This window comes from Mus musculus, chromosome 3, assembly GCF_000001635.26.
Source record: "Mus musculus strain C57BL/6J chromosome 3, GRCm38.p6 C57BL/6J".
Lineage (NCBI taxonomy): Eukaryota > Metazoa > Chordata > Mammalia > Rodentia > Muridae > Mus > Mus musculus.
Window position 1 is genome coordinate 158,268,345 of NC_000069.6, and position 22,614 is coordinate 158,290,958.

The 22,614-nt window shown below is 37.6% G+C and overlaps 1 protein-coding gene across 20 annotated transcripts in view; it reads right to left on the minus strand.

Moving 5' to 3' along the window:
• The window catches only part of Lrrc7 (leucine rich repeat containing 7), a 494,798-nt gene that overhangs the window by 201,159 nt on the left and 271,025 nt on the right, over nt 1–22,614 (minus strand). For all 20 annotated transcript variants that reach the window (XR_003954326.1, XR_003954327.1, NM_001370782.1 and 17 more), the window contains one exon: nt 20,636–20,692. Coding sequence is in view for 18 of the 20 variants with exons in the window: in NM_001370782.1 (NP_001357711.1) it covers nt 20,636–20,692 (57 nt within the window). In the remaining 2 variants the exon portion in view is untranslated. The remainder of the gene's footprint in view (nt 1–20,635; nt 20,693–22,614) is intronic.

Below are 22,614 nucleotides of genomic sequence, written 5' to 3' on the forward strand. Positions count from 1 at the left end.
ACCTGTTAATCTAACTCTTTCTTGAATTTATGCTCCATACACTTATCAAAAAGAATGTAGCATCATCATTTCTGTATGGACTGAGTTGCATCCCCTAAAAATGATATCTTAATTAGACATCCTAATTTCTAGAACCCACAAAATCTGGCTGTTTTTAAAAAGTTGTTAATTTAGAATGAAGCTATCAAGAATGCAGTATGATGGTTATGCTTGTATAATGAGAAGTTTAGGATGGATACATACACACACACACACACACACACACACACAGAAAAGACTACACAGTGGCATAGGGAGGGAATCATTCTCTGCAACCTCAGGAAAGTGGCTGCTCAGAAAGCACTCCTGCAGACACTCCTAGAGTCATCAGACTCTTTGGGGACATATCTGCCTCTTGGTGATACCAGTAAAACTTAACAAGTTCAAAGAGATCTCTTCCTTTCCCTGCATTTCTCCAACTTCAAACTACCATTTTTCAATGTTTCAAGAACAATTCACTAAAAGCTGAGTTCACCCACATAGAAAACAGAGTCTCCATTTATTGCCCTTTCCTTCAATCTCACACAATTCTAATATAGTTATTCACTAAAGTATTTGACTTTTTCCTAAATATGTTTTGTGTTTTATCCACTTTATTGTATTGATACAAATTACTTCTTATAATTTGTTGGCACTCAGAAACTATAAGCCTATCTTTAGACTCCTAAACACACACAAGTTTTCTCTCTCTCTTTTTCTCTCTCTCTCAACTTTGTCTTGTAATTTGAATATTACTGCATTTTTTTCATTCCTCAGCTTAGAGCTCTGCAGTAGATCTTAGTTCCTTCAAAACCAAGGTTCTTTCTCAGGCCAGTATATGTACTAGATGTCTCAGCACCTACACTGACAAATTATTCATTGTACATTCAAAGTTAGAGACAGAAGACAAAAGAACAAAAAACTCGCAATATATTTCTCATCAGAACTGAAGTAAAAATGCATTTGAAAAATTCTCAAATCATTGCTAAACTATCACATACAGGTGTTTCAAGAAGTATGAAAAAGTGACATATTATTCCTATTGTGACCTTCATGTATAAACTTTTTGGGGCTTAGTTAATTATAATTATTGGCGAAAGCAATAAGGACATTGCTAAAAGCATTATTGCTCTAAGAATAAGTTCTAGAGTCTGACATAGTCATCTGCTTTTAACATGGGAGCTTAATAATGCTTTGAGAACAGACAGCAATTACCAAAGGAGCGTGGATGTAACGTTGACATTCTATGGTAAACAATTAATTTCAAAGCTAATTGAAAGAAACTTTGCTGTGAATAACAGCATCATGAAGTCTGGTTATTGTTAGAGTTTGATTAGGAGTTCCAAGATTGTTCTTGTGTTTTTATTTCCTGGGCCTGCTGGTGATAATTGTGTCATCTTAAGACATATGTTCCACCTGAGCCCTTGGGGTCAGAGCACTCCCTGGAGGCCAACTTTCCTCTTGAGGGGAAGGTGCACAGAGGACTGAGATCAGCTCCACCTCCTGGCTGAGGATAAAGGCCAGAAGGGACCCTGTCCAAGAAACTTTTGCTTCTAAGGCCCACGTGCTCTTTGCAAAACACATGAAACTCAAGAAGAAGGAAGACCAAAGTGTGGATACTTCAATCCTTCTTAGAATGGGGAACAAAATACCCATGGAAGTAATTACAGAGACAAAGTTCAGAGCTGAGACTGAAGAAAGGACCATCCAGAGACTGCCCCACCTGGGGCTCCATCCCATAAACAACCACCAAACCCAGACACTATTGCATATGTCAACAAGATTTTGCTGACAGGACCCTGATATAGCTGTCTCCTTTGAGGCTATGTCAGTGCCTGGCAAATACAGAAGTGGATGCTCACAGTCATCTATTGGCTGGAACACTGGGTGCCCAATGAAGGAGCTATAGAAAGTGCCCAAGGAGCTGAAGGGGTCTGCAGCCCTATAGGAGGAACAACAATATCAACTAATCGGTACTCCCAGAGCTGTGTCTCTAGCTGCATATGTAGCAGAGGATGGCCTAGTTGGCCATCACTGGAATGCCCTTGTCTTGCGAAGAAGGTTCTATGCCCCAGTATGGGGAAATGCCAGGGCCAGGAAGCAGGAATGGGTGGGTTGGGGAGCAGGGAGAGAGGGAAGGGTATAGGGGATTTTCGGAGAGCAAACTAGGAAAGGGGATAGCATTTGAAATGTAAATGAAGAAAATATTTAATAAAAAAAGACATATGTTTCATGAGTAGACTGTGATAAACAACCCTTGGATCCAAGGGAGCATGTTTGAAAAGTCTGCCTGACATTAGAGCCTATTTAACTTTTTATTAACATTTGATTTTTGTGTGTCCATTACAGAGCTGTTGCTGTGCAACATTGGAGAGCATACTCTTTCCTCTAGCATCATGCTTCAGCTGCTGATCTCCCTGTGTTCTCCTCTTCACATGAAACTCTGTGTTCTTGGGAAGCCACTGCTTCTAAAAAAAGACATTTGTGATCTTGGGTGAGAGAAAGCAGGGCTGAGATTCTTTTTCTCATGTCCTATCACTTGTCTTTTTTTTTTTTTTCCTTTTTCAGATCTACTGATGAAAACAAACAAACAAACAAACAAACAAACCAAATAAAACCCAAACAAAACAAATACAACCAACGATGGCCAGCAGTGGCCTTGAGTGTTCTTTCTATCCTAACATCACAGTGCTAGAAATAACAACACAGCTGAAGCTGCAGCTCCCTCTTGAGTTTATCTTAAGTTTCATTATTTTGCAAGTTGAGAATGACTGTCTTAGGGAATGTGTATCAATTCACTACTGATAGATGAGTGCCTTCAGGCATTCATTTCTCTTTAAAATTTTCATTTACCCAAGGCTTCTTTTCTATCAGGTAATAACATCCAGGCAATCTCTCTTCTCCATTACTCCCAGTGAGTCTGAAGTTGTCATGGTCACAGTTGATTGCCTGTTCACCCCTGAGATACATAGTATGGGTTTGCTAGCCCTGTCTCTCTGTGTTATCTCTACACAGGGGATTTTCTTCAGTGGCCAGCTTATCCCGATGCTCTGCAGGCCCTAAGCTTCCTGCCTGGAGCAATCTTATACCTGTTAGTGTTGATGCCCTTCCACCAGCAATTCTTAGCTTTTGCTTCCAACAATTAGACTCCATGAAGCCCTGTGCATGGAATGCAGCAGGTATTTAATGAGTACTTGCAGAACTCTGGGTACATATTATATAGCTGGTCAGCTAAAGTCTTTGCTAACATCATGACTATAGTGTAAGACTGCAATGTTACTCCATGTACCTTTTTGTGGCAAAGGGAGTTATGGGAGTTGGCTCCCCTGGGCCACTGGAGGTGGGGTGATGTAGTTCCTGTCATCTAGAATATCCTCAGGTGAAATTACTAGATCCATCCTATTTTCACACTTTTGTTGTATACTCATTCTATCCTCAATGGCTAATGACACAAACAACATTTCGATTGAAAGCGGATGCTGACATTTGGTCAAGGGCCAATTAACCTTTTTATACATTCTCTCCTCTCCTTCTCTAGCAAGTCAGCATTCCTAGGACATCAAAAGGGCATATCAATTCCTAGCCTTCATTAGACCTTATAGGTTGCCATAAACACTTGAGTATTTTTTTTAGCACACAAAACAACATTGCTTCTATTCCTTACACACCGAAAAGAAGTCCCTAAGTACATTTATTATTCACATTTTCAAGTATCTCAGTAATGATTAGGGAATGCTAATCCCATTTTGTGTTGAGTACATTTCAATGGTGGTAGAAAACCTTGCAATGTGTCTTTTTGTGTGATGGTATAATTGCCATATTGCCTTGACTATTATGTATAGCTGCTGTTCTTAACAAGAATAACAGAATAGACTTAGGGGTTTAAGTGTTGATTACCAGTGCTTGAAAGATTCAAAATGAGCAGAGGACAGGAACTGGGTGATTCTGACAAACTGAACTAAAGCACAGGCAATGGACATTTAGAAAAGGGAAAATAAGATATACTACTTTTGGTTGTAATTTGACATTTTGTTGTGTGGTTATTAGATAATTACCTCTACATATTAGTTTCATGTTAGTATTGCTGCCCTGAGGTGAAAGATTGAGTTTATTTTAGCCATCCTTCTATTTTCTGCTTGGAGTCAGTGTCTTCTATGAAAATGGCCAATAAGCAGTTACTGAGTGGATCTCATATTGAATGAACTTGAAGGTACATACATTGGCCAGTCTATCATGCAGTAAGTATAGAGTAGTGAACAAGCTGGGATTTCTCTCCTGGAGAAATCTGAGACACTCATCTATGTTAACACAGAAATTATAAATGTGTGCTTGGAAAATTCCAGTGACAGGAGGGGCTAATTTATATTGCAAGGACCCCTAAAGACCTTTTAGGGTAAATGGCATTTGATTTGAGATTTGAATGATAAAAAGGAGGCAGAGAGTTCCAGACAGAAGGAAATGAATAAGCAAGTTAGACAGATTTGACAGAGCTTTTTGACTGACTAATGTGGGAGTAAGAAATAGGTCTGAGATGATTCACAGGCTCTATAAAATGTTATTTCTATTAGTTGAGCTTGGAAATGCTAGACAAAATGCAGACAGTGATGTGGAGGATGAGCCCAACTGTCCCAATCCAGCTTCAGAGCTCCTGTGAGATACTGAACTTAAAATGAAGACCCTCCAGAGTATGCCCACTTAGGGGACAGCCCTGAAAGAAGAGCGACTACTATGCCATGAACTCTTAATCTGCTAATTTCCCAGTGAACTTGTTGGGACATGCTTTCTACTTGCTGAACATGTTTCTGTTCAGTCATTTGTACTCTAACTCCTTCTCAAATTCGTGACCTCTTCTTGAATCATTTACCCACACAATACACACACACACACACACACACACACACACACACACACACACACACACACGCACACACGCACACACACAGTGTGTGTGTGTGTGTGCGTGTGTGTGTGTGTGTGTGTGTGTGCGTGTGCGTGTGTGTTGACCACTCATGATGGGATAACCCGTCAAGGAGGTTGTCCCCTGAAGAACACAGTCTTCTTTTTTTCAGCAGTCATTAATTGCCTATAGTTCTTCATGTAGGGGTGTGGTCTTGTGAGAATTTTTTTTTCCATCTACACTGACATATACACTAGTGATTTACTGCACTTCTCTTGTTTACAACTGCATTGATGAGATTTCAAGGGTGCAGCTTCCTGTCATAGATAGAGAATACAACCCATGGTTGTTGTCCTGGTCCTGCAGCTTCCTGTCATAGATAGAGAATACAACCCATGGTTGTTGTCCTGGTCCTCTGACTCTTAAAATATTCTTTCTCTCCCTCCCCCTCTCCCCCTGCCCCTCTCTCTCTTCCCTATCTCACTTTCTCTATCGTTCCCTCCCCCATCTCACTTTCTCTATCTTTATCTCCCCCATCTCACTTTCTCTATCTTTCTCTCCAGGATCTATCAGTGGTCTAGAACTTTTTATGTTGGGTTTGCTGTTTAGCCAGCAATGCCAAGGTGTTTTTCTCTGCTTCCACAATGCTAAGATTACAGGAGTTCACTGTTATGCTTGGCTTTTTAATGTAGGTGTTAAATATTGAATTAGTCCTTGTGCTTGTAAGGAGAATACTACTCATTGATGAGCTAGCTTCATAACTCTAAGAAAATACTTTAATACTGTCTTGAGATACATACTGTTCTCTTTATTCCCAGATGAGGGCAATGATTCTTCTTTATTGAAAATAATTCAACTTTTGTGGTTAATTTGGAAGGCATTGTGCTGAATAGAGATAATCCAAGGTAGAGTGTGCCCATGTATACTGACATGCTGGAGACTATCCTGCTATATACGTGGCAACTGGGAATTACAATGGAATGTTATTTCAGCACAGATCACTCAACAAGGAATATGACTTTGGAGAGTTGCTCTACTCAGAAACTCTTCAACAGGTGCCAGAAAGGTAGACTTTAGTAGTTGATGTTACAACTTGTCTGTAAGCTGCAGGAACAGCTGTAATTCCAGTACCCCTACACACAGACATGGAAGCAAACCATCAAAGCAAGAGCGGTCTGGGAGCCAGCCCAAGTTCCTATTTGCCTTTGGGGTATGGCTATTGTAGCTGAAACCACCCTCTGCCAGCAGATTCCTCTTAGAGATCAATGCTCCATCTCCTGAAGGACAGCTTGGAATTGTAAGTCTTTCCCCCTGGGGGAATTATGCTCACTCATTGTGTCAGATCTTTTGGTGGCATTTTTGTTTTACTCTCTGATTTTCATTGTAAGCTTTCTGTTATGTGAACCTGTACAATCATTTTTTGTGTCCAGCAGATTTCAAAATTGAATATGCTGTATTTTTAGAGCCAAAGCACCCTAGAAACTGTTAGTGCTTATTGGATCACACATGGTTTGCTCATTCGGCATTTGACACAAGGCCATGATATGCTGTGCTCATTGATCAATGTTTGGACATCTACTTACTCCATAAATCAAAAGAACATCACAGAAAAGTTTCAATGCTGCTGAAAATGTGAATTCTATAGTGGTTCATAAAAATTCATATTTTTTTATTGCACCTAAAGTACACCAATTGATGTCTTTTTCAAACTTTCTATGATTTGATGCTTTGGATTTATGTAAAAATAAAGAATGATTTATGTAAGTTTGTATGATTTTGTCATATTTGTATTTTTAGTAGTTATAATAATTCAAATATCTTATGTTTGTCTTTCACCCACTTGCCACTCTTTATAGACCCTCAGCTGACCCAAGTTCATAAGCCAGTACCTTTCTAGTACATTTTTTCTCTGTAGTTGTATAATTGTGTACAAAATACACACATATACAGGAAGCTATAGAGTCATTAGTTTATAGATTATATTATCTGATATGTTCCTTCCCTCCTCAACAATAACTTGTTGACATGTGTTTATAACTTCTCTGCACCATCATTGTTCAGGATTCACTTTTCTTAGATTTTTCTTAGTCTTGTTTTTCTTGGTAAAAAAATATGCCTGGTAACTGTTTTCAACATGGCAACGAAGCAATCTAATAGAACTTTGTGGATTCCTTACTGTGACAAGTGTATATACTAAATAGTCCACCCTTTCTCACTGACTTCAATGACCAACATTGTCATGCTTTAATTCCTTACAAACACTGAAACCTACTTTTGTCTTCCTATCGTTTTCACTGTTATCATTTATTTTATAAGAATATGTATAACAAGAACTTTGAGTACTGTCTTCTTATGTATGTTCAAGTAACTCCTCTACTATTAATATTATGTGTTAAAAATTCATAGCTGACATATATCATTTGGTTTTTTTTCTCACTGAACACAGATTGTCTTGTCTAATTAAAAGCCTTTGCAAACTTAAGGAAAGTTTAGTTGAATTTATTCTTAGCTTCATTAATAGAAATATCTCTTGAGATATTAAATATTATGTAAGAAATATTTTTCATTATTTTTGTATCTTCTTTGCACATCAACAATAATTTATTTCATAAATTTTATGCCTTTACTGTGAAATTTACTCCTTTGTACTATTTAGTTTTGTTGTTCTAAGAAACACAATACTTATTACCATTTTTGTTGTAATTCTTTCCTAAAAGGTAAAACAATTGGCATTCTTATATTCATAATCTTTAACTATCTTGCAAAATTAATTTTATTCTGGGGTTGTTGAGCTGGATCATCCGAGGACCAGGATTTGACTCCATGGAGGCTCACAACTACTTGTATCTCCAGTCCCATGGATCCAACATCATCCTCTTTTGGTCTCCATAGTACTATGCATACATGCAAGTGCGTGCATATACAAACATACATATACACACATACACACATACCATACCATACCCTATGCCAGTCAGATACATAAAGTTATATTAAAAATTGCTATTCATTTTATTACTGTATTGAGTCTCAGATTTGTCAGGGCAGGGCACAATTATGTATCAGCAAGGGCACAGACATTATTTATTTTCAATTGGTGTCACAAGCATGGCAGAGTTTCCTTTGGTTCCTCACCTAGCTATACGAGTTAATCAATATTAAGGCTGCAGCTTAGGCCCACTAAAATCAGGGACTAGACAAGGCTTCTCACTCTCTACCTATTTATTAAATATAGTACTTGAAGTTCTAGCTAGAGCAATTAGAGAACAAAAGGAGGTAACTTTATAAACTAATGTTGAATATGAGCTGTTATATTTGATTAACAGTTTTAAACATATACATTACTGATGTGCAGTGAGGGTTTCAGATTTCTTGGTATCACTACAGAATGCAAGAATCATCGGGGTTTATAGTCCTCACCCACTTTCTGCACTATGTGTTGATACTCTGTTTCTTTCATCTAGAACCAAATCTTTTAAAATGTTCTTTCTACAACAGTCTGAAAACTTACTGCCAATAAAAATAATTTTGTCAGTTATTGTACATTAAGAGAAAAAATGGAGGGATTGATTTTTATTGAGAACCATAGCCAGCAGAATGTCATCAACTGTGGCTTCATTTACAGTTTTAGATAGACCCTGAATCCTCATAGGCTTTATCAGGCCTACAGCATAGCATTCAGACCATGAGTCACTTAAAGGCTCACATCATTCCCAGATTGACATTTCAGCAAGCTATAGAACATTATGAAAAAGGTTTCAGCAGCAATTTACAGTTGCATTATGGGGTTTTGATCCAAAGTGTTTTAACTAGTATACTTCCTAAGCAAGTGTTTGGTCATCTAGAAGAGGCCACATGGCCTCACAGTGCCCTTTCCTGCTTTGCCATGTCTTTTTTTCGGACACATTTGAATTATGCAGTGTCACAGAAACTCACATTTTAGAATATGTTCCATCAAATATTTTAAGGAAGTTTAATTTAAGAATCTACTCAAACTTGATATTTATTTTCATCATTGAAATTGGGCATATTAGAATAACTAACTTAAGGAAAACATCTCTGTATACTACTCTGGTGCAGCAGTTAAGCCATTTGATGACATTGCCAACATGTTTGAAAACAAAAATTAGCAACAAAACTGAACATCTGGTATGCTCTCCCTAAAGCCCGGGTAGTGGTTGTCAAGTGATGTGAGATAAAGAGAATGTAAATTATATTTGAATTATTAAGTGACCAAAAATCTTTTGTGATAGACAGATTGTTTAATGCACTTAGCTTCTATTAACTTACAGTCTTGAAAAAAAAATGTAAGCATTGGCTACCTGCCCAGCTGCTTGGTGTGACTAGATGCACTGAGGTACTTACTTCATGTCATGGCACCTGCTTTCTTGTAGCAAAAGTTCGTTGGGAACTCCCCTATTGACCCCAAGATGTAAAGAAAGAAAATGAATGAATGAATGAATGAATGAATAAACAAATAAACAAAAAGTTACAGCTCTTCTGTGTGCAGTTTCCAGTCTTCTTGGGGGATATATTTATACTACTCCCTCATTTATACCATGTCCAATTCCTTTCATTCTTGAAGCTTCTGTTCCTACAACCACCTTGATTTTCTCCTGCATCCCCTTTTCCTTTCTGCATGGCCATTCCCATTAGCTTGTAAGGACACTTTGCTCCAATAGTTTCCATCAGACTCTCCTTGTTCAGTTATACCTCACAGCTTGGTTTTGTAATTAAGCCTGAAGGAATTCTCTGTATTTGCTTTCTGCTAATCTATACTTTCCAACCATTCTGATGAGCTGAACACACTGCACTCCTGAAATAGCTCCCATTGATCTATTGATGACCCATCTAGCTGAGGCTGATCTGCAGCTTTCTCTTCCTGTCTTACTTGACTTCTCATCAGTGATGGGTACAGCTGACTCCTCTCAGTTGTCTTTTTCTGGATTTCTGCTGCTCTCCCTGTATGGCTTTTACTTTTTAACTCTTTGTCCCCCACTTTTAGGGTATTTTATAGGCTTCTCCTCAATGCTCAAACAATAAAAAATTGATATGTTCAAAATTCAGGTCTGGGTCTTATCATATACTCCCTCCTTTGACAACTTCAGTGAGTGCCTTAATTTTAAATTTTGCTATGTGTGGATGATTCTTAGGTTTGCATTTCTTCTTCCTTGAGTAGATGCTTTTTGCAACTGCCTATACTTGATTGTTTTGCCAATTTCAGAAAACCATGCTTCTCTTCACCTGCTCCTCTTCTATTTTTCGCCATATCCAGAAACTGCTCTGAAGCATGTCTAACCTGAACTAGGGAAGCTCTCTAGTTTCTGTTTCTTCCTCTTATGGTATTCTGTTTGTCAAACTGCCTCTGAGTCCAGCATGACTTCTTTCTTCTTGCTTACCATCTTCAGAGCTACTGTCTTACATGCAGTGACAATTTGCAAACATTCTCTGCTGCAGTGGTTTCCTGACAGCATTCCTCTTTCAGTCAGTTTTGCATGACTCTACAGAGCAGCTGGCTGGTCCTGGTAGTTCTTACATTCTGCCACAGATTTCTCTTGCTGAAAGTCTCAGTGGCTTCTTAAGAACAGCATGCATCCTAATTCTGAAACACAGCTCACAAAATTCTCGTAATTTTGCTTCACACACTGCTTGCCTCTATTCTTAGACCTCCTCACCCAAGCTCACCACACTTAAAGTACTCTGGCTTTCTCTTCGACACATCAAGCTTATGTTGTATAAATGTCTCAAGCTTCACATTTGTGGTCCCCATGACTTCTCTTCTTCTCTAGATTGCACCTTTCACATTCTCACTTCAAAACACAAACTCTACCTTTTTACAAAGGTCTCCCATGAGCAATTTATCTAAAATTGAAAGAGATTGCCAAACTCTCCTCAAACACACAGATACCAAGATTCTCTAATCTTCCAATTTCTTCAGAGCATCCATGTATATTTCTTTTTTTATTAGATATTTTCTTCATTTACATTTCAAATGCTATCCCCAAAGCCCCCTATACCCTCCCCCTGCCCTGCTTCCCAACCCACCCACTCCTGCTTCCTGGCCCTGGCATTCCCCTGTACTGGGGCATATGATCTTTGCAAGACCAAGGGCCTCTCCTCGCATTGATGGCTGACTAGGCCATCCTCTGCTACATATGCAACCTGAGACACAGCTCTGGGGGGGGGGAGGTGGTACTGGTTCTTTCATATTGTTGTTCCTCCTATAGGATTGCAGACCCCTTTATCTCCTTGGGTACTAAGTGGTCGTATTTTGTTGTCTGCTTCACCACCACAGTTGAAAGTCACTGATGTGGAGTGACTTCTACTTGCCACTGTTATATCTATCCTAAAAGAGAGTCTAACTTATATCTGATATATGAATTACTACAGCTATTTCTAATAGACTTTCCTTATTATATGAAGTGAGAGTTTATCAGGATGATGGAGATCAGCCTACATTTTCTTTTTAGAGAGTTAAGGGCTAACAGTGGGTGAAAACAGGCTTATGGTCTTAAAAGTCACATAGGTTTTGACATTGCTGTGTGCAGTGATCACATATAGGTTTTGATGGTGCTATACAAGCTATGAGAAAGCAAGGCTTTTCATTTATTTTCTCTTAAAAATGTAGGCATCAGAACTTCGTTTTATGAATCAAATATGCATTCTAAAATGTACATCTATTTAAATGGATGCAATAATTCAAGACATGTCTTTTAACATTGTCTTTATGTAAGAATTGTGATTCATTTTTTCTTTTGGAAATTGCATAAAACACTTAAGCAGAATGGAAAGTTTGCTATTAGAGACATTTAATTTAGAAGTGCATTGCAAAATGCAGTAGCCAAAAATTATCCTTAACAATATTTTAGTGTAATTAAAACATAAAAATTATCAAAGTGCCCTGAACATTTCCAAGACACTACAATTGTTGCTTTTTAATCCATCCACATGCCAAGATGCATTATTATATCTCATCTTTTAAAAATGTATATAAATTCAAAAGGTTGATAAGAGTTATAGTTTTTCAATCAAATTAACTTCATTTTCAATCTTGTTCATAATATTACAGAGGATTTATTTTATGGCTAGAAAAGATTGCCATTAAATGATAAATGTGAACAAAAGTCCTATAAGGCTATAAATAAAGTTTAAATTTACAAAGAAAAAAATATAATTATAATGTAGTTGGGGAAAAGACTTGGGCCTTTCTGAATGAATTTTAAAAACCAAATATGTGTTTTATTTTAAATAAAATAGTCAATAGAGTAAGTATTTTGACAAAGAAAAAAATCCCACAATGTTTAAAGGCCATAAAGGACAAAATAAAATCTTATTACACCAAGAGGAAATAGAAAATATGATTTAGAGAAACAAAAGTCATGGAATTGGCATCTTACATGAATTTTTAAAAAATATTTCTCAGCTCTGATCTTTAATGCCATATAAACTATGTCAAACAATAGGAATTTAGAAATAACTTTCTTCATTTGTTTAGCAGAAACTAAGGATTTTTAAAGATGTATGCCCCATCATGCCACAGGTGCATGTGTTCCACAATGTTCATAGCGGCCTTATTCATGATAGCCAGAAGCTGGAAACAACCTAGATGTCCCATGACAGAAGAATGGATACAGAAAATGTGGTTCATTTACACAATAGAATACTACTCAGCTATTAAGAATTAGGACTTCCTGAGTTTTGCAGGCAAATGGATGGAACTAGAAAATATCATCCTGAGTGATGTAACTCAGACACAAAAGGACATGCATGGTATGTACTTACTAATAAGTGGATATTAGCCAAAAAAAAAAAAAGTACAGAATACCCAAGATACAGTCCACAGAACTCAAAAAGCTCAACAAGCTGAAGTGTCCAAGTGAGGGCACCTCAGTCCCACTTGGGAGAGAGAAGAAAGCAATCACAAATCAGGAGGGAGAGAGGGAGGGAGAGAGAGAGAGAGAGAGGGAGGGACCTGGGAGGGAAAGTGGACAGGGTTGGTGGGGAGTAGGGGGGAGAGGGGAACCTGATCTGATATTGGGTGAGGGAAAAGGACTGAAGCCCTGAGGGCCAGCAGAAAGAATGTATACAGGCAACCTCAGGAAATAGGAAGTTGGGGATACTCCCCAGAATGCATCAGAGACCTGGGAGATTCCCTGGACTCAAAGGAAGGGACCTTAGATGAAATACCCAACAATAGGGAGAGGGAACTTATAGAGCCCAGCTCCAGCATGAAAACAGGACATCAATTGAGGGATGGAGTTGCCATTCCACAGTCACACCTCTGACCCATAATTGTTCCTGTCTGAAAGAATTACAGGGATAGAAATGGAGAGGAGCCTGAGGAAAAGAAAGTTCAGGGACAGGCCCAAAGTGGGATCCAGCTCAAGGGAGGTCCTAAGGCCTGACACAATTACTGAGGATATGGAGGGATCTATCATGACTGCCCTCTGAAAGACCCAACAAGCAGCTGAAAGAGTCAGATGCAGATATTTGCACCTAACCAATGAACAGAAGCAGCTGACCCCTGTTGTTGAATTAGGGAAGGCTGAAAGAAGCTGAGGAGAACAGTGATCCTATAGGAGGACCAGCAGTCTCAAGTAATCTGGACCCCTGAGATTTCTCAACACTGGTCCACCAACAAACAGCATACACCAGCTGATATGAGGCCCACAAAACACATACAGTAGAGGACTTCCGGGTCTGTGTTCATTCAGAGATGATGCATCTAACCCTCAAGAGACTGGAGGCCCCAGGGAATTTAAAGCTCAGGTGGGGTAAGGGTTGGGGGCATCCACATGGAGACAGGGTGGGGTGGGGAGGAGGTGTGGGATGTGGAGCAGACGGAGGGTGGATGGGGGGGGGCAGGGAATGGAATATGGAGTGTAAAAAATAAATTAAAAATAAAATTAAAATAAATACATAAATAAAAAAATAAAGTTACCTTTAGCTAAAAAAAAAAAAAAAAAAAAAAGAAAGAAAGAAAAGGAAAAAAAGATGTGTATTGCATAGGGTAAGACCTGAAATAATCTTGATTCGAGTGAAAGAATAGAGAATTTGCCAAGAGTTGGGAAGAGTGTCTTTTACTGCCTTTTACTGAGCTTGCTGGATTCCAGGAACAAATTAATCATGAAGAATCCTTCTTACACTTACAAACCAAAGAATGGGCAACAGGATTCTTGTAAACATTAAGGAAAACAGATCTGAAAAAAGAATCCATCTCTTTTTTTCTGTGCCTTGGGAGGACGGGGAGAGACCTCTTACCCAGCCTACAAGAAGACAAAGTTGCAAAGGGATGACATCTTCGTGTCCACTCCCTTGCAGGGAGCTATGGAGCTGGAGTATCAGATGATATAAACAAGATGATGAAACCTTCATAAACTAAGCAAACTAGTTCTCCGAATAAAACTACAATAAGATCATTTTTTCAGTGCTTTGAAACTGTCTAGCATAAATTTCCACTCTGGTTACAGAATTCATGATTGAATTTTATGACAAAGCAATACAATGGTTGAAGGACGTTTTAGAATTGTTCAGACAAAAAAAAAAAGGATATGTCAGGAGAGGTTCTCAGTGCTAGGAAGCTGCATTGACTTAATATACAAGGAAGCTTTGTATCATAAAGTGCTAGAAGCTAATGAATATGGACATGCAGAACAGCTAAAATGGACCTCAGCATGGCTATCTTATGAAAGTTGGTGCACTTCCAAATTGATACATGTCATGATATATTTTAGAAAGAACATTCTGGAAACAATAGAAAGACAGATTGCAATGGTACAGGTGATGAGGATGGGGATGCTAGAGGCAAAAGCTAGTGTGTAGGAGCTTGAGGAGGCAACAAGTAGGGAAGGTACTCAGGGGTGACAGAAACTGATGTGGACATGTAGGAAAAGCATGTGCAGTTCTCACTTCCAAGGTGAGCAGTGCTCTGTGCAGGATGCAGGGTTGAAGAAGCTTTTGGTCCTGAACTGGAGATGATACTGTATCTGAGACCTGGTTGTAGATGAGTGGAACAGAAACTCGTGCTAAAGCTCAGGTTTCAGTGAAGACACTGGTGATTCTTAACATGGGGTTAACATCCGAGAGCATGGTGACAGAACTAATATGCAGGTTCTCTGTGTATGTTCCTGCCCCAAGATGCTGAGAACAAGGTGATGTTACTATGTGGTACACAGCATGCTGTTACAGACATTCCATTCATTCCAAAGCCATGAAGGGGGAGGATAGCATTATGTTAACCTGAGTTTTCCTGTCTATGGAGAGTGGGTTTGACAGTGAAGACACAGACTTTAGTTATACGTATTTCCTGATATCGAGTGAGTTGATAATTTTTATTATGTTCATTACTACTTAATTCAATATTTAGTCAAAGAAATAAATTACCATCCTAAAATGGAAAAAGTTAATTTTTAAAATTTAATAATTTGATGCCTAAACTTTAAAAATATTTTATTGAGGAGACACTGTGAGTTCTTATTAAGTATTGCTACAAATAAGCATTTATCACTATTTTATTTTATCATTTGTCACTGTATTATATTTATATAATTTATATCACTATATTATACTTATATTATTTTATCATTTATCACTATATTTTATTAAGATTTTTCCTATAAAGAAATAAAAATTAGTATCAATCCCTTTGTGATAGATTTTTTAAAAGATACAATAAAAAATCATGTAACTCATAGTATTTTTAACACATATAAATATCATGAACTCTATTGTAAATATTTAACTATAAAAGTTCCAAGTATTATTTGCATCAGCAGTTACTCAATATTTTCAGTTTTAAAGAGGTAATGATATCAAATCCTTTTTAAAGTAAAAATGATCTGGTTCAAAGAAGATGAAAAACTCAAACAAGTCATGAGGGCCTGACTACAAATGCAGGCTGTTTGTCTATAAAAAAAATTGGCCACTCACACACATCTGCAGTTCTCAAGGTTCAGGCTAATCACCCTGTGCGATGCTAACTTACATGCTCTTCTGAAACCTCCTGATTTTATCATCCTGCAGCTTTCATCTCGAGGCAAATGAAAGGATCGGGGCTCAGAGCAGCTATTTACTGGAGCATGGAGCACAGAGTGATTTAGATTCCCAGGGGTTATCTGCTTTTTCCTCCACTTTACATGTTCCTACCATTCCCTCAGTAGTCTTAAATCTTAATTAAACTAGTTCATAGGATAGCTCATAATCTTTCTTTGCATGAGCCAATTGAGAGTTCATGTTTTATGTTTTAGAGGATAGCCTAAAATTGTACACTTACACTACATTATAGTTTATAAGCTGTTGTTATGTCAAAACGTCAGCCACCAGGTGAAAAATGTGCCACTCTCCAAGGCCAGAGGAACTGACATGGTTTCCCTTGGGAAGAGAGCTTGTCACCATGTCTGACCCATAAAGAAAACTCAGAATGGGATGACACTATGCTCAGTAAAACCATGACACATTGAAGATTTATAAGAATTTGAGCTAGTATAATTATAAAACACAAATATCTGACTATAAATTTCAGATAGAAAATCAGAATTGATAGAAACACCAAGAAGCCATTCAGGAAGCTGTGCCTGACTAGGGCATTTTTTTCCCCTGTAAAGCACTAGAAAATCCATTAAAGTATTTTACTGAAATGGAGGTTGAGTGCCATCCATCAACAACACACTGATCAGAGAGGAAAAGAGGCTGTGATCTTACTGCCCAGATCAGTATGCATACTTGCTTCTGAGCTTTTTATTTTTTTCTGTTGACATTGATAGTCTGTATCAAAACAGAAGACGAAGAGAGGAAAAACATGGTACTCCAGGCAAATCTGTCAATAGATTGCCTTAGTAAAGAAGAATAAAAGATCTTCCATGAAAATTAAGTACATGTACTATACATTATGTTGGTGTAATATACATTACATTAGTTAGTCTTATGCTACCTAAGTATGTTGGAAGAACACTGGGGTGAGGAAGCCATCTTTGTCTCAGACTCAATCATGTTTATTTCAAGAATCTACCCAAACTTCCCATCCTGTGGCTGGTTGGCTCCTTACTTCAGTGACAGGGATAGGGGAGAACAGGAAATAGCTCAGTTAAAAACACGGCACTCTTGAGAGCAGTCAGGTTATAGAAACTCTGCACTGGGAAGGGGAAGGAGGAAGATTATCAGTAGAGAAACTTTGTTCCTCTATTGATTTCTGTGGGATGCTGTAAGCTTCTGGCTTGACTATGTTACCTTTGATTTCTCTCTCTGTATTTCCTCTGCATGTTCTAAGTGCCTGATTTGATGGCTTTTACTTCTGTTTGCTCTTTCTATCTGCTGCTTCTGTCATCTGCTGCTTCTGTTTGCCTGCTGTCTGCCATTTGTTTTTTTATTTTGGCTTTGGTGAATACTGTATAAACTTACTCATTTGAAACCTAAAGTACAGCTGTAATAAATCATTCTATGGACTGTAAGGAACAAGTTACTTGGAAATGAGTACTTTAGAAATCTGAGTGATAATTACGAATATAGACACTATTTTTTGGGGGGTGGTGGTGAAACAGGGTTTCTCTGTGCAGCCCTGGCTATCTAGGAACTCACTTTGTAGACTAGGCTGGCCTCGAACTCAGAAATCCGCCTGCCTCTGCCTCCCAAGTGCTGGGATTAAAGGTGTGTGCCACTGCCTGGCCTATAGACACTATTTATATGTAAAATATATAACATGTACATAGCACAAACATACAGTTCCTTTCAATTGAAACATGGTGGCTTTTATACTTGGGCATCTTACTTTATACATGTAAATTGTCCCTTTGATCCCTGAGTCCATAAGTTTTTAGAAACAAAACTGGTAACTTCCTTGTATTGATCATTCTTTTATCCTTAGATATTATCTTTAAAAGTAACAATTTAGAGTAAGATTTAATCAAATTATAAAAAAGTGAGCAAGGTTTCCCCCACCCTTTCCTTCTATTCTTCCTAGTCATCTCCCCCCCACCCCTGCTTCTCACAAGTTCTGAGAGCCACTAACTACAACTTGAGAGTAAGTAGCCTTATATGTGTAAGACTAAAGCCTCTCCCTCACAGCCAGCACCTTAGAAAGCATAGAAGCATATTCCAGACACAAGGCTCTAGGAAGCTGTAGCCCTGTCAACAGTTGGGGATCTCATTTTCTGAGATGAACCAGCCAGGAGCCACCCTTTCAATTCTGACACCCAACTGAAACGAAGGAACAGACAGGCAACTAAACATAAACAAAATGCAGCAAACAGAGCAGGTTTCCCTTCACATCTAATATTCCTCTGAATGACTAGTCCCACCCTTTCAGATTACCACCCAGAACACAGAATAATTGTGCTTTAAGAAGTGGTATTATTGAATCTCAAGGTTTTTCCTTTGTATTATACACTCCTTTTTGGATGCTTGGTGTCTTCTTTCACCACATCCAGTTGACTTGACAAATTTCAATGAGTTTATAAGCAGATGTCTGAGGGCCTAACTATCACTACCATTTGATACTCCTAGAGAATAGTCACAGGGGATATTGTGTGGAGATGGACTGCTTATGCTTGCATTTTTAAACCAAGACACATATCCTAGTTTCCCCACATATAAAGCCCATCACATTAATACAGGAATGTATTCTAATGTTACTTATCATAGCATTTGTAGCCTGTAAGACAAAAATAAGGCCAACCAATGAACCATCCAACCAACCAACCAACCAACTTATCAAACAAAGAAAAAGTAAAGGCCCACCAACATTCTCCAGCTTGTTTGTATCACCAAGGAAACTACATGCTCTCAATTCTCTAAGAAGATATTTTGAAACTAAAATAGTTTTTTTTAAACTGCATTTAATTTTTTCATCGGAAAAGCAAACTAAAGGAATATACAAAGCTCTCATACACTTCTAAGTTATAGGTACAGATGGTGACTGAATAGTTAGCTATATGTGGAAACAGGGTTTACTTTATTCAACAGAACGTCTTAATGTAATTTTCATTCCATAGATGTCAAAACTAAAGTAAAGCACCATACATTCTTTGTCTATATATTGCTTCTTAGATTCTTGTTGACACAGAATAAAACAAACATTCTGAATTGCAAATAGCTCTAAAAATGTTTCTTAAATATAAAAGTTATAGCTGTGACATGTACAGCAGTCTACCAAAGAAACTTAGTATCCTTCTCTAAGAGACTTTGACAATGATTTACATTCCCAAACAGCCTAGGTACATTGTTAAACTTAACTTAATTTTACTTAATACAGGTGGTATTCTGAAAACCCATAGAATACCCAGATATCAGGAGTACTATTACTCATTGCCTATGAAGTCCATATTATAAATTGATATTATTAGGTTATACCTTACATATTATGACTTACATCAAAAGTACTAAAATTCTTACAACTTACATTGGGTTTATTTTATAGTTCAAGCTGAAATCCTTATATGAGGAGGCTGCCTCTTCCCCTCTGTACTCTCAGGGTATTCTCCCAGAACTGAATGCATATAGTCAGATGTAAGCAATCACTGCTCTTCCCTCTTGGTTCATGTTCCACCTGGCTATGTTTCAGTTTTCAAGGTGACAAGCAAAAGTCACCCAGATGAAACAGTAGCAGTAGTTTTCTGTATAGGAGACCAACACTGAACACACAACACCCCATTTCTACCTGTCTAGGACTATGGTCCAGGAAAGGTTTTGCTTATATACAGGATGTTGTAATGTGGAACACACTCCCCCTTTTGAACTTTTCTTTGTAACTGCCATATAGGGAGAATCACACTCCATGTATCTGTCTAAGTGGATTCCAGAGCATGGCAGGGACTTCTCATCATATCCATGCGCTGCATAGCAGTGATGAAAAGTTCATGAATTATATAACACACAATTGCACTTAAGTTAATTTATCAGTATAATTAGCCTCATTTGCCAAAAGAATATATTTTAAAAGAAAAAATTAAGGTTTAATCTGGCAGAGTAATATGTTTGAGCCTTGTTGAAAATTTGGAAATAAATTGATATACTTGCTGCCTTGCAAAACTTAAGTAAAGCAATGAGAGTAACAAGACATTCATTGAACCACCACCCAGACAAAGCACATCATTTTACCTGAGCAAAATAAAATTGAAAATTCATTTTGATCTTGGAAAATAATTATCACGTACAGTTCATATCCTGTGATTGTACACGAATGAAGGAAAGTAGAGGAAAACAAAACATTTTACAAAGATGTGTAAAATTAGCTTTTGCTTTAGAATGTTCTGAATATTTATATAAACCATCTTTTAAAAAGACTGGTTGGAAGCAACAAATGAATAAGTGAACAGAACCTTTTCTTTTTAAGTTGCTAAACCACTTTAATTTAATTTTTTTCCTTTAAAAACTTCTGGCTTTGATGTACAACTGTAAACTGTCTCAATTCACAGTTTAACCTGAGGTGTGAAGCATCCGAGGCTGAAGCCTGGGAAACTGGCTCTGGTTGTAAAAATGACACAAATGCTGGTTCAGACTTGTGGCAAGGCTCTTTAGCCATGAGCAAACCTCTGCTGGTGAGCGGGTTTGCAAAGCAGGAAGCCTTCTACTTCATATGAGTCTACAGTTACTGTAGAATTTGTCCTTTAGTTAGATGTGTAAAAAAATTCACTCAAAATTGCAAAGCTGCTGTAATAAAATAAAAAAGGCATCTTCCTAGCAGTGAAAAGTCACAACAGAGACCCTGGAAAAGACGCCATCACTTACTTTGGTAGAGTTTTCAAGTGATTTTCTCTTAACTCCAGTATTCGCAATTTGACAAGTCTGTAGAGAAGAGTTTTAAAAATTACTCATCGCTGTTTCTATATAAAAGCATTTACATGGCAAAGTAAACAAACTGCCATTAATTAGACAAAAATACTCAGCTGCTTTAGTATGGTGTCAGATATTTATTTATAACTTTAATGAATATGAGTATTTTGCTTGCATGCATGCCTATGCACCATGCATGAGCTTGTGCCAGATTTTAAATAAATACGTAAACTGATAATGTGCAGGGTTGCTTCACCCCTGGCTAATGGCAAAATGCTAAAACTAAAAATATTTGATTGTATCTTTGAATTCCAGCCTTCTAAGTTCCTAATGTTTCATAGAAGTACATTTTCTTTTACATTTAATTAATTTTAATGTTTGTTCATTAGATTATTGAGTATCTTCAGTAATTTCAGGTGTTATGCTCATTGGGATGTAGCAAAGCTTCTCATTGAGAGACCATAGACATAACTGAAAGACAGACAGAGGTAAGAGGCCTTGGTTTGGTGTGAAGACAGGTACATGAACATCCTGTCTCTATGATAGATTATGCAAGCTAATCAACCCTGTTATCCTCCTAACTTTAGTTTCCTCATCAATAACACTAAACCCTCAGGTTGAATACTTTAAATGATATCATGCTTGCAACACAAATTCCTAGCACATCACAAGTTGTGGTGAAGTTCTTGCTCTCTCTAATCTCACTAAAGACAACAGGAGCACTTCTCTGTGCCATGCTTTATTGACTCCAAGGTTCACATTTTTCCCTTTCTGAAAAGGTTTGTTGGGAACCTGAAGGTCTACTGCCTGTGACAGTACTGAGTGGAGGGTGCTGCCTTCACCTCTCTTGCTGCTTGGGTACCACTGTGTTCCAGGAGGGCACCTCACACTTGATGACATAAGGGTGTGACATCAGGAACACACACTGTTGTATATGACCAGACTGAGCCTTAATTTTGTTTTTCACAAAGCTACTGTAAAACCAGTACCAATTGGATTTTCCAAAATCTTAATTTTGAAGGACAATCTATTTAAATGACTCCATCTATCATCTATATCTTTAATGTGCTTTTAGGTATTTATCTAGGCCTCTTCCCTTTTTCTTCTCTCTAGTTCTCAATTTAACTTTAAGTCTTTATTAAATAACATGCTTCAGTGCACAAAAGCTCCAGTCATGAGAGTGTCTTAGATATCTGAAAACCTCACATCCCAGTGGCTGAGATAGTATTGATAATATAGTGAAATCTACTCTGTCTTTTAAATATACAAAGTTTCAGGCTGGAAGAAAAATTGAGCATCATTTTGTCAAACTACCTGGTAGTTGAACTTGAAAAATTGCTTAGATTATAAATTATTATAAGTAAACGTTATTAAAAATAGCGTATTTTGGCAACTTACCCAAAACTTAAATTCTAATTAAAAGTAGCTGTAGTATTGATATTATATGTCCTCTTAGCATGAACCTCATGCTCATTTTAAAACTACTTAAGATAAATGACAAAAAAAAAATCAAGACAAAAAGTGTCTGATGGTGTCATAAATATTTTATGCTTTGTTCATTTTAAAGAACAATGTGCTGTAGTTGATATTCAAAGGATAATTCTAGTCTACAAGGGTAGATGGAGCTGGGGAAACACTTTTACTAGTCATTGACTTGTAATTTTCCCCATGTGTATGGGTTAGGATACTGTGATATATCTTCAACTACAGAAATGAAGGAGTCTGGGACATTTATAGCATGTAAGGGGGAACACTGTGTGTAAATTGACTTCACCATGCTACCTGATGTCTTCCTTACCTCTGTCAAGAGGCAGGTGCTGAATAAAATCCAGTTAATCATTTTCACAATTAAAAACTGATCAACCAAGAGCTGATAATAATGTTAGAATGACTTTGAACTTTATAAGATATGTGTTCTATACTAAAATACCTTT